Source organism: Notechis scutatus, chromosome 1 (genome assembly GCF_049901735.1).
Source record: "Notechis scutatus isolate UNSWTSFEM ecotype Mainland chromosome 1, rNotScu1.2, whole genome shotgun sequence".
Lineage (NCBI taxonomy): Eukaryota > Metazoa > Chordata > Lepidosauria > Squamata > Elapidae > Notechis > Notechis scutatus.
This window is the reverse complement of record NC_142009.1, coordinates 312,907,655-312,920,907: the sequence shown is the minus strand read 5'-3', so window position 1 is coordinate 312,920,907 and position 13,253 is coordinate 312,907,655. Positions and strand designations below refer to the sequence as shown.

At 39.1% G+C, this 13,253-nt stretch overlaps 1 protein-coding gene across 11 annotated transcripts in view; it reads left to right on the top strand.

Annotated features, from left to right (window-relative positions):
- SYNE2 (spectrin repeat containing nuclear envelope protein 2) overlaps positions 1-13,253 on the top strand; it is a 238,090-nt gene that overhangs the window by 44,101 nt on the left and 180,736 nt on the right. For all 11 annotated transcript variants that reach the window (XM_087952300.1, XM_087952299.1, XM_087952298.1 and 8 more), the window contains exons 14-20: positions 293-449; positions 1,776-1,872; positions 3,453-3,640; positions 3,729-3,893; positions 5,033-5,188; positions 7,826-7,999; positions 9,475-9,609. In XM_087952300.1, the coding sequence (XP_087808426.1) occupies positions 293-449; positions 1,776-1,872; positions 3,453-3,640; positions 3,729-3,893; positions 5,033-5,188; positions 7,826-7,999; positions 9,475-9,609 (1,072 nt within the window). The remainder of the gene's footprint in view (positions 1-292; positions 450-1,775; positions 1,873-3,452; positions 3,641-3,728; positions 3,894-5,032; positions 5,189-7,825; positions 8,000-9,474; positions 9,610-13,253) is intronic.

Sequence of the window (13,253 nt, the reverse complement as noted above, 5' to 3'; positions counted from 1 at the left end):
GTAGTAATTAAAGTCTTTAGGCCCTCCAGCAATTGAAGCACATTTCTTCTGCTCTTCAGATGCATCTACTTTATTCTATCATTCTTGCACCACCATGATCAGATCACAGCATTTCCTGTTCCTGGGTCAACCTAACACATCTGTAAATTGGTTGGTAATAAAGACAGAACAACTTATTTAGCCAGTAAAAAGCTGTGCATTTTTCTAGGTCATAGCATGCCTTATGGAGTGCAGATCAGGCTCATTGGTTTTGTCTTACATTTTATAGACAAGATGTTGGATTTATTTTCAGGTTCAGCAAAGTTCAACTTGAAAATTTCAGCATTATTGTGGAATACTACTGCTCATCCAGCTCAGCTGTCTTCAGCGAACTGACATCTAAACTGAACATCTGGCACATCAAGTTTGGAACCAAGGAGACTGTGGAGTTATTGCAATTAGATTGGCATGTAAGCATTATAGTTGCTTCTTGGATAGCTATGCAGAAGAGACTAAAAAGTTGAATCAAAGGCACCCATACCAATATGTTCATACTATTTATTCATTTTAGTTTTATTTTTTATTAAATATTTTATCCTACCTTTACTACTTTTATAATTAACTCAAGGCAGTGAACATAAATAATATTTCCTCCTCCTCCTATTTTCCCTACAACAACAACAACCCTGTGATATGGGTTGGGCTGAGAGAAAGAATGATTGGCCCAAAGTTACCCAGCTGGTTTTCATGCATATGGCAGGACTAAAACTCACAGTGTACTGGTTTCTTGGCCAGCACTTTAACCACTACACCCATCTGGCTGCTCTAAGCAAGTAATTTTCATCCAAATATGCATTATGGATTTAGCATGTTAAAAGTGCCATATCTTAGCTGCGGGTGTAAATAAGTAATATATATTTTGTCAAGGCTTTGTATAGGTATGACAAACTCCTTCTCAGCAATGCATCCCCCATCAAGATCAAATAAGTTATGATAAGTACATTCATTGCAGAGTGCTGCAAACCCATATGAACAAAGCAGTTCAGCATCGAGCAGTATACAGAAATCCAGCCCTATATGTGTATGAACTGGTCTAAGGGTTAAATACTGAGTTCCTTCCTCCTGCCTTTTCAAGTCAACAGCTTTTGAATTGCTTGTTTTTTTTATCATCGAAGGTTTCAGCTATCTCTTTCCCATTTTAAAAACAGCTTTGTTGCACCAGAAATTCTCATCTTATCGATTTTAATTCTTCTTATACAAACATCCAGCAGATGTCAGTGTAAATCTACAAACATTTAATAAAAGGCCTGAGGAAAAAAACATGATTTGTTTCTCCAAGTAGGAAGACTTGCCAAATGTTGTAAGGTCTAAACCTTGACAGTGTTGTTGGTGGTTTGAGAGGCAGAGAACACTATTCACTCTTGAACTGTCTGTATAAAGTCCTGTTGTTTTTAAAAGCTGTTTGTTAATAGAGCTTTGAATTAATTTATTTCAATTGAGATCATGTGTTCCAGGCCTATCACATATTTCAAAGTTCATGCCTGGTACAAACTATGCTGGATGAGGGTTTTTTTGTTTTTTGTTTTTGTTTCTTTCATCATGTTATCCTCATGGACATTTTAATTATTAAAATTATTTCTCACCCTCCTCCACCTCAGCAGATTAAACCCTTACTTTGTTTCCATTTCATCTGATCCACATAAAATCAGAGAATGTAAATCTCAAATGGAATTACTTCTAATTTTCTACAGTGGCAGATATTTCTCAAATAATTATGTCATTTTATTTTGGGGCAGAATTTTATTGAAGAAAAAGGTTTTCCTGGTCAACTAGACACTGCATTACAAGTATGCGAAGCACAGAAAAATAAAATGATAAAGGCTCCTAATTTGGGTAAGAATTCATAAACATCACAGTGGTTCTGTCCAGGCTTCAACCTTCCCTTGATTTTCAGCGCTTGGTCTGTAAGGATTATTGTTACAGAGCCAGAATCACACAACCCATGAACTACAGCAATGCATTTAAAGAAACTTAAGATTTAAGGGCATATAAATTTTAAAAAAGGGTGGGGAGGAACTGTCAGAAGACATCTTTTCCTTCTTGAAAACAGCTTTAAGAAAATGTGTGTTTGTTAGGCATGAAATAGAGAATATTGGATAGAGACAGAGCAAGGAAGTATAAGGAACTAATGGAATGGCTAGAATCTTGAACATTCAAGGAGATGCATTTATTACACTGTTATGAGATCTTTGGCCTTGTCCTCGATGAAGTAAAGAAAAGTAAAAATTCAGCTTTTCAAAAAGAAAAAAAACCAGATAATCAGAGTTGAAAGTCTGGTCTTCTGGTCATCTAGTCCAACCCCCTGTCCAAGCGGGAGACCCTACACCATTTCTGACAAATGGCAGTCCAATCTCTTCTTGAAAGTCTCAACTGATGGCGCTCCCACAACTTCCGAGGGCAAGCTGTTCCATTGGTTGATTGTTCTCACTGTCAGAAAGTTTCTCCTTATTTCCAGGTTAAATCTCTCCTTGTTCAGTTTCCATCCATTATTCCTTGTCTGGCCTACATGTCCCCATCTTCTCCCAAGTGTTCTTGTTTTTAGCATGAAGGGATTTTTATTGTATTAGTAATAAGTATTTCATGAAAGCAACATGTGGAGCACCAAAATAGATTTAAAGGTAAAGGTTCCCTCACACATACATGCTAGTCGTTTCCAGCTCTAGGGGTGGTGCTCATCTCCGTTACAAAGCCGAAGAGCCAGCGCTGTCCGAAGACATTTCCATGGTCATATATCTTCCTAAGAACAACGGAATGTACACCTTGCCTTGAAAATGGCAAAAATTCCTAAATTCTTAAGGAGTTTCAGGAAAAATTACTAAATAATGTCACCATGATTTTGTTTGGTGTAAGATAGGGAAGAAAGAAACACTGGCAAGCTTTCTGAATGCCCTGTTTCTTGACTTTGCTTAACTAGGACTGGTACCCTATGACCCACTAAGCTGTATTAGTAAGATTTCATTCATCTTTAAGGTAACTATTTGGGACAGAACAAACAATATATTGTGTACCTATTATTCCCTTGCTAGTGGATACATGTTTTCCATCTTATGGGAGCCTAATAAAGAATGGTTGGCAACATGAAGTGAGACAATTTCATTAAATATAGGATGAAGGCTTGATCCTTATGGCAAATTTACTTAATTGCAGTCCTTCCTTCCTTCATTCATTCCTTCGTACATACATACATACATATTGCAAGAAATGAATTATAAATGCATGTTAGATATAGCTTGAGTCCCATCCCAGTAACAAATGTATTTATCTTGTGCAAGTAGTTCTCTTTCAATATTGATTTCTGATCTGTAAAATCTGCTTATAATTCTTGGTTGTATAAAGTGAACCAGGAAGGTAGAAAGTCTTTGTATACAACTGTGGAAATGGTTAATGATATTATTTATTTTAAAATATTTTAGAAATTGATCCTGAAGAAATAGCCAAATTGTTTAAGATGACAGAAGTTCAGATTGCCAAGTGCAGAGAGTACATTAACAATGTGAATGATACCTTGAAAAAAGTTTTATCGTCTTGGGCCATCTATATGGAGAACATCCAGTTGCTAAAACCTTGGCTGGAAGAGACTCGAAAAGACCATCTTAAGAAGGTATGCTTATTTTTTCCCCAGTTACTGATATTGTTTTGAAAATTATGGACCCCATAAACATCCTATGGATTTTAATATTATCCTTTAGATCTCCCCAGAAACGTTGGCAGCCTGGAATTCACGGCATGGTTCTTTGAACGAAGCTGGAAACTTTTTGATTGAATCCAGCAATGCAGAAGTGGGATCATCTGTTTCTGGAGAATTGAAAAAATTGAACAGAAAATGGGCTAAGCTTATAAAGAAGACAAAGTTTGTGAGTGGACATAAATATTTTACTTTCCTAATTTGATCAAGTCATACTTTACAGTCCAATGAATTGTTACAATATTAACACCTGACTGTACTGTGAGGTTAGAAGTTAATAGAAGGAATAAAATGTTTCATATCATCACTTTGGGTTTAAGCTCAACGCCAGTAGTTCAGTGTTAAATTTACAGAGCAATTGCATTTTCAATAGCACTTAAACTTATATACCGCTTCACAATACTTTACAGCACTCTCTTGAGCAGTTTTCCGCAACAATCTGGGTCCTCATTTTATCGATCTCAGAAGGATGGAAGGCTGAGTCAACCTTGAGCAGCTCAAAATAGAACTCCTGACAGTGAGCAGTGAGTTAGCCTGCAGTACTGCATTCTAACCACTGCACCACCACAGCTCCATATTTATGTATTAAATCTGCAGACTTATCCCTGGTTTTTTTTTCAAAAGGATTGAAAAAAACTCAAATGAAGTGATAAGCAACCTCCCCCAGATAGATGATAATTGCTTGACAAAATAAATAAATAAATAAATAAAAAAGATGTATCCAATTTTAATCCTATCATTCATAGTCAATCACATTTCATTCTAATATTAAGTAATATTGCAGTGAATATTGTTATTCCTTCTGTAGTTAATTATTTTTTCTTTCTATCAAGTTAAAATTAGAATTCAGTGGTTGTAGGGACCAATTTCAGATTTTCTTAGTCTACAATTATCAGTTTTACAGAAATGGAATTTGCATGTGACCTATTAATTAAAGTCTTCAAAACTCATTGATGGTTTTGTAATAAATTAGTAACACGAGATTTATTGTGGCATATGCCTTAATAGACCTACTTTCTCATATGCATGAAATATTCTTAATTAGTAGTTTTTTTAAAAAAAGCATGGTGAAAAGACCTTGATAAATGTTGATACTGCCACATTTATAAAACTCCAAATCTATACAAGAACACCAACCATTCATAGTAGTTGTTATTTTATGGTGTTAATTGAGAAAATCAATTAAAAGTATCATGTTTACAGATTCTTGGATGACTTTCATTAATGCAAACACATACATAGAATAAAGCCATCAGAGTCCAACTAGCAAACTTGGGGATTATAACAAATGTTGCTTGATGTTTGTAGGAAATGAAATTGTTGAGGATGCAAGAGGAAGAAACAATGTTAATAACAGATAATAATGGAAATGTTGAGACTTCTAGGAAATCCAATCCAGACATGTTTAGTAATCCAGTGGAACCCTCAAAGGAGCTTCCTAAAATGTGCTTTGAAAAGGCAGAGGTAAAGAATCTGCTACTTTATATATAAACTAGAATTTTAGTACTTGCCTTATTTGCTGCATTCCGAACTAAATCTCTACTCTTGCCATTCATTACGGGTGATATAGTGTCTGTGCATTTGTAAGGAACTATGCAGGGAAGGAAAAAATCCCACCCATAATCCTGCTTCCAGATCTGCAGATATATTGGTTTAAGACTACCCATTTAAAAGAGCCCATACTTATACTGGGCAGTTATTAGTGCTCTTATAGTTGCAAGTCATGGTAACTGTATGCTGTTTTCAAATTACTAATAGCTGGGGAACAATAGTAGAAAGAAATTTATTATTATTATGTTAGCCAGATATTCAGATTGGGTTTGGAATTTTTGTCTACATATTGAGCCCTTTCCAAGGACCTGGGATGGGCAGATCTGGATGTTTGATGCAGTGGTGGGATTCAAATTTTTTTTTACTACTGGTTCTGTGGGCTTGATGGGTGTGACTTGGTGGGCATGGTAAGGGAAGGATAGTGTAAAATCTCCATTCCCTCCCCACTCCTGGGGGAAGGTTACTGCAAAATCCCATTCCCTCCCCACCCCACTAACCTGCTTTCCAGCTCCGTTCTTCTGTGCCGGGCAACAAAAGAAGACCCAGCTGATCAGCTGGGACTTGAGAGGCAGAGAATAGACGGGGCAGGGGCAGTGAGAGGTGGTATTTGCCGGTTCTCCAAACTACTCAAAATTTCTGCTACTGGCTCTACAGAACTGGTCAGAACCTGCTGAATACCACCTCTGGTTTGATAGTGTTACAGATATCCTTACAGGATGTGAGCTGTTCTGGGTAAAGCTGCTTTTTGTAATTAACTGATGGCGAATTTGTCAATGTCTATGGTGTTCAAGTGGTGCTCCTGTTGTTTTTGGGATTGCACCCAAGGTCCCTATTACTATTGCTACTACCTTTGCTTGTTTGCAATCTTCTTGCTGCAACTTGCCAGGTGGTCCACTGTATCTTCAGCTTCTTTGCATAGATGGCATTCATTATCTGTTGCTGTCTTCTCAATTCTGGCCTTGTATGCATTTGTTCTTAAGACAGAATTAGTCCCTCGGTCTCCTCCTCCTTCTCTTCCTCCTCCTCCTCCACAGGGGAATCTGGTTTACCATGGTGAAAAACAGAATACTGAACTTTGGTCTAGCCCAATTTGGCTTGGTTTGTGTTTTTGTAATATCTAAGGAATATAGTGTGAGTCATATTAACCAAAATTAGACTATAGTTCAGATGCATTTATGGAGAGGGCCTGTCAAAAACATTATTCTGCCAGGCATGGGTACACAATTGAAGCTCCCTCCTATTTTGTTAGTGTCACCCACATACAAGGGAGCTAGGCTTCAATCTCATGGTTGCAGTGGCCACCTTGACTTCCCTGCAGAAGTTTGTGCTAAAGTTTCTAGGCTGTTCTCAGGTTAAACCCAAGAATGACAGCACAGCAATCCAGAGTTCAGTTCTTTATTTGCTTACATACAATAGACAGAGCACTTATATTTCCTGGGCTATTGTTTACCTCTTTGGCTTGGTAAGCTTGGTTACCAAGTCAGTTACCCAGAATACAGGCTTTTACCCTTGGTTAAAAGTCAGTTACCCAGAATACAGGCTTGCATAGACTTCTAATGGTACCTTATTGGAAAATAGAGCTTTTTTGTTAAGCTAAATCCCAAAACTAAATGGAACAATCAGCTAGAGTTCAGGACTTTATTTGCTTATATGCAGTAGACAGAATCTTGCCAGACTAAATCCTTACATCTCTTACCCTAACCGATATATCCTGGGAGATTTTAGGGATGGCTGTCCAAACTCTCTTATTTGTCTCCAATCCAGGTCTGGGTTGGGTTGTCTTCCCCCCCCCCCATACCTTCAGGAATTATTTCATATTCTGCAGTGAGTAAGAATGGAGTGAGTGAGAGAGATGAAGTCTTGACCCTATTCTGAGAGATATCCTTTTAAATATGTGAAGGGTGTCATCATCTCCCTTCAGTTATCTTTTCTGAAGGATAAGCATACCCAGTTCTTTCAATCCCTCTTCATAACAGTTTCAATTCTCCTACCGTCTTCATTGCCCCTAGTTGAACATTTTTCAATTTTCTCTGAATCCTTCCTAAAGTGTAGTAGCTAGAACTTGACACAATACTTGATGTGGAGGTCTGATCAAAGCAGAATATAATGGGATGATTTCACCATTTAGAAGTGGTACTTATGTTTATGAAACTTAAAATTGAATTTACCTTTTTTGCAGCCACATCTCGTGCTATATTATCTATGTCTTATATTTATCTTTTCCATTTTCTAGTTTTTCAGAGGATCAGATCCATAAAGGGTTTTTAAAAAATGCAGTCCTATAAGAGAATTAATTACAGAAATGTACACAATCCTGAAATATATACATCTTCCCATAATTGTTTCTATTTTGATAACGGTCAGAATTATTCCAGCTCTAGAAAAGGATTTTTAGTATGCAATTAATTTAAAGAAAGTTCAGATAGTAAGTTTTCCATCTTCCATCTAAACTCTCTAACAATTGAGTAATAGGAAAAGATGAATCACAGGCCTTTTGATGGATATATGATAAGACTACATGATGCTTTTTCCTATGATTTTTCTTCCTAGATTGTTCCTATTAGCCTTCAGACAGATCCATGTACACCAGATGAGTTTTCCTCAGAAGATGAGGACAAGCTAAACTTTGAGAAAGCTCACAAGGAACTTGAAACAATTGTTCTAAAAGCCATGCATCTTGTAGGCCAAAAAACGATTTCTGAAGAACCACATTCAAAATATGAAGTGAGTTAATCCATGATACCACTGTAAGCACCCTAAAGGACAGAGTACTGTGGTTGTCCTAAATGAAAAACAAAACTGGGTATTATGCGAGCTTTAAAATACATGTTAAGGATCTCTCCAGGCAGAAGTAAAAAAAAAAAGTATGCTCTACTAGTGTTCCTTTTATAATGGTTTGAGCTCTGTCAACATTTTTAGAGATTTAATGGGTTCTTTAAATCTTGTACATGCTGAAGGCATTCATTTTACCTGTTAAAACCAACTCCCAAAACAAGCCTGGCCCTTTGTATTTTTGGAATGAGACCCTCAAAATATTATGCAAAACATGGTGCAGTATTTGAACTGATGGAAATTGTACATCTCTGACATAAATAATCTGGACTGTGAAAAACACCAAAATGATGTCTCCAAATCAAGTCTGAAAGCACATTTTTCAGTTAACACATTTTATTAAAAGGCATAATAAGCCTTTGTGAGCTGTAACTCCTGCATTGGTTGGAAAAGATATTACCAGACCCCTGATTTTTTGCTGCCATAGATTAACCACCTGTTAACAGAAACAGCAACCTTATGTTTATTAACAGTTACAATTTACAAACCACAGTTAATGTTGATATAAAGTCTTTTCCTTACCTGTAAAATTATAAGTTGCCTAAATCATTATAGCATTAATAATATCTAGTTCATATGTATAGATACCACTGTACCCAAATAATATAATGTATTACTTGCATCTTGCATCTTACAGTTCAATAAAACAATATTTTTCTTTTTCTTTTTTTAAAAAGGAACAGCAGTGCCTGTTTCTTCCCCGTTTTCCTTCTGCTTTTGATTATAAAGTAATTGAAATATGATGGTATGTCTTGTAGGGATGCAGCTTCTTGGTAGGAAACTGCAACTAACAAATATACATGAGTGTTTAACTTAGGGTTCCAGTTGGCCTCACCTGCTGGTCTTATCTTGTGAGGGCTGTGGGGCTGAGATCAGCACACAATAGAATGGAGATACTTGTAATTTCCCTATGCAGTGCCCCAGAGTTATATCAAAGATCTAGTGGGAAGGGATAGTAACAGGGCTTCAAACTAATGAAACCAGAGAACATAGGAAAGATAAACAAACCAGATGGGCCCTATCTTCATGTTAGGGCTACAGAAGCTATTCAGTGCATTATGTCCTAGGGCCTGACTCAGTGTTTCTCAATCTTGACAACTTTAAAATGTGTGGACTTCAACTCCCAGAATTCACCAAGCCAGCATGAATACACTGAATGCACATTAGATGAGCTGTTCTTGTTCTGACTATGGCTTCAAACATGTTATTTCAAAGGCTGTCCATCCACGTCCAGCAAACCTTGTTTTAATCTGTAATTGTACTGGAATGGGAAGGACCCTTATATCACCTAGGCATGCATCTACTTTGGGACGGAAGGGTTGCTGTTTTGATTATCATTCCATAATTTTATGTCATTTTTTTCCCAGGAGGCTTTTAGCATCTTGGATACTAACATTCTTAGCAAGTTTTTGAAAGCAGCAGAACAGCTGAAAAGCATTTTATCAGCTCATGAAAAGGCACTTGTGGAGGAAAGGAGCAAAGATGTTTGTGAGAGATGGGAGGTGAGAAAATGTGCTTGGAAATATATATTTTAATAAAAAAACAAGCCACTTGAGTATTTAATATTTGCATGAAATGTTTGCAGGATTTTTTTTTGCTACAATATGAATAATATAAGGGCGAGAATTATTAGCTTCCATCCAAAGAGACCTAAGCTGAAGACATATTCCAATAAATTAGTTTCACTTAGTAATGATGGACAAGTTACTTTTATGTGGTTGCCAGAACTTTCTCCATATCTACAGCAACTGTATATATCAGCGGCAGCCCAGCGGGAGGGGGAAAGAGTGGTAAACTCGGCCGTGTGACTGGCAGGGTGGCAGCTTTGCATGAGTGGCACACATGCATGCATATGCCCTCTGGCCTACTGCTCACAGAAGTTGAGCTGCAGGTGCATGCATGGTGGCCAGCCACTCATGTGGCCCAGTTCTGAATAGGCCATAGTGGGCCGATGCCCAGGAGTTGGGGATCCCTGGTATAGAGGATGTGAGACTGTAGCATTAGACTGTATTTTGTTGCCAGGTCAGAGTTGGTTAGGAGGAATCTAGATGCAAATTCTTGTGGCTCTCCATACTACTACAACTTCTTCACTTGGGAGATTTTGGCTGGTATAATAATAATATATAATATATATGCAAGGATTTTGATGTACATTGCCAGGAGATTCATTGAAAGCATGCATATATATACACATACCTACCTACCTACCTACCTACATATATATATGGTATTCAGCTTTGTTCATGGGAAAATACCCAAACAAAGCTGAATACCATACATGTAAGTACCCGCGAAAACTTAAGAAAACACACACACACATATATATTTTCTTAAGTTTTCGCGGGTATCTATATGTATGGTATTCAACATTGTTCGGGTATTTTCCCACGTCATTATAGCTGTGCTTTTAAAGTTGTAGCGACATTTCGGCAGAGTCTCATCTGCCATCATCAGGCTTATGTATTGTGTTCATTTGTGAGTCAGGATTTCACAGCCGTTTCTGTTTTAAATTTGGTGCTAGCCTACTGCTGTGTTAGAATGGTTTTTTTCTTCATCCTGATTGGTTGGGAATCTTGGTCTGTGTTTATTGGTCTTGGAGTTTGCTGTGTTCTGCTTGATTGGTGTTTCTAATATCTTCTGTCTGTTTTGTAGCATTTTTTGATTGGCTGGCAACATTGTGTATCCTGTATTGGAGGTTTTTAGTGCAGCTTGGCTTCGGGTAAAAGGACGGCTATCATTTATTAGGAAGCTAGGTTTCATCTGGGTGCCTGGTTGGTGTGTGTTTGAGCTGGAGGTATCAGGGGGGGTCTGTTTGTGCCCAGGTGTTTGCTTGGCTTGTGGTGCGGAGATTTTTTTGTTTGTGAGTGCAGGCTTCCAGATAATTGACAGTCTGGTGGAGTCATCTTTTCTATTAATGCTTTCAGGTCTTTTTTCAATCTCTATGGCTTCTCTGATAATTCTGTAGCTGGGGTTTTCTATAGCAGATATATATATATATTATATCCATTAAATATATATCCATTAAATATATTATATATATCCATTAAAGTAACACAATGCTGCCAGCCAATCAAGATACAAAAAGAACCAAAAAACAGACAGAAGATATCAGAGACACCCATCAAGCAGAACACAGCAAACTCCGAGACCAATAAACACAGACCAAGACTCCCAACCAATCAGGATGAAGAAAAACCATTCTGGCACAGCAATAGGCTGCCCCAAATTTAAATCTGAAACCACTGTAAAAGTCTGACCCACAGACGGACACAATACAGAAGCCTGATGATGGCAGATGAGATTCTGCTGAAACGTTGCTACAACTTTAAAAGAACTACAATGACGTGGGAAAATACCCGAACCAAGCCGAACACCATACATGTGAGTACCAGAAAACTTAAGAAAACAAATATATATATATATATATTTGTTTTCTTAAGACCTGTCTTCCCATCTGTACCTTCATGTTTGTTGGTATTTTCCCACGTCATTATAGTTAAAAGCACAACTATAATGACGTGGGAAAATACCCGAACAAAGCTGTGAGATGACTCTGGGTGGCTTACAAGTTATTACAAATTTTACAATATTACATGAAGGAGTGGTCCCTTTGTGTTATGAAATAGACAGTGAGGTCTTAGGATCCAATCTGGGTCAGTCACCGGAATCAGAGGTTTAGTCTTCCAATCTTCTGGACTCATGCTGGAGCCCATCCTTGGGGAACTTCTCTCTAACAAAATGTGAGCTTTTAATTTGGAGAGGTATTGCACCCACTCAACTTATTTGTTTTTCTGTTCTATGTTTTAATCTGTATTTTTTATATAATCATGTTTTAGCTTGCTTCCATTTTCAACAAAATTGTAAATAGAGTTGACATATTTAATGTATATAAATGTTAGATAAATGTGGCATATGATATGGTTTGTATTGATAGTTTACTATAATTCTCTTTGTGTTTTATTTGTTCACTTATTTTTCATAATGGATTTTATCGTTAATCACTATAGACATTTTTAATGAAGGGAAGTGCCTAAATACACTGCTCAAAAAAATAAAGGGAACACTTAAACAACACAATGTACCGTATTTGCCGGCGTATAAGACGACTTTTTTGCCCTGAAAAACATGCCTCCAAGTGGGGGGGTCGTCTTATACGCCGGTAAATACGTTGTTGTCACCCTGTGCAAGAGCGACGGGGGCGGAGCTCCGCAACTTGCGAAGCCCCTTCAAGCCCAGCCGGAGTCTCTCTTCCTCCTCCTCCCCACCCCCCCCTCCGCCCGGCTCGGGCGCTTGCGGAGGCCAATCTGGAGGTGGGGTGGGGGTGGAGCGGGAGGGTCTCTGGCGGGGCCGCTCGCCCAGCCAGCCCCGAGCCGCGTAATGGCCCAGGGAGTGGGGGGAGAAGGTGGTGGGGGTGGACTGTGGCGCCCCTCCTTCTGGGCAGCGGGGCGGGGGGCGGCAATTTGCTCCTCCCGCTTCTCCCTCCCTCTTTGAAAGACCGGGAGGGCTGTGCTTGGGGCGGGGGTGTGTGTCCTCGGGAAGTTCCTGATGGGACCCCGCTGGGCAGGGCCACCCGGCTCCCGAGCTGCTTTCCAGGGTCCCCATGGGAAGAAAAGGGTCCGGTGGGTGGTAGAAGAAGGCGAGGGACCTCCTCCCACCCCCTATCCCGTCCCATCCCTCCTCTTGTCCCCTCCTCCCCTCCCCGCTTAAGAGAGAAAGATCTGCCTCTCCGGCACCGAGCTGCCACCCAGCGCCACGTCTCCCGGCCAGCGCGCGCTTGCGACTTGGGAACCGGCCAAGCGACTTTAAAACCGAGCGGAGGCCAGAGATAGCCGGAATTACCCTCCACACCACACACACACACACACACACACACACACAGAGAGAGAGAGTTGGCAGCTGTCCATCCCCCACCCTTGGAGTCCCGATGGCACGCACACGGGGGCTGTCACAAAGAAAGGGAGAGGAATTGAGTGCCAGCCTGAGAAAGGCGAAGCTGCCTCTCTAAAGCATTTTGGTGGCTTTGTAAGTTTGGGGGAAAGGGGCGGGGGTGTCAATCAAGAATTATATCCAGAATACCCCAAGTGTTACAACTTACCGTATTTGCCGGCATATGAGATGACTTTTTTGCCCTGAAAAACATGCCTCC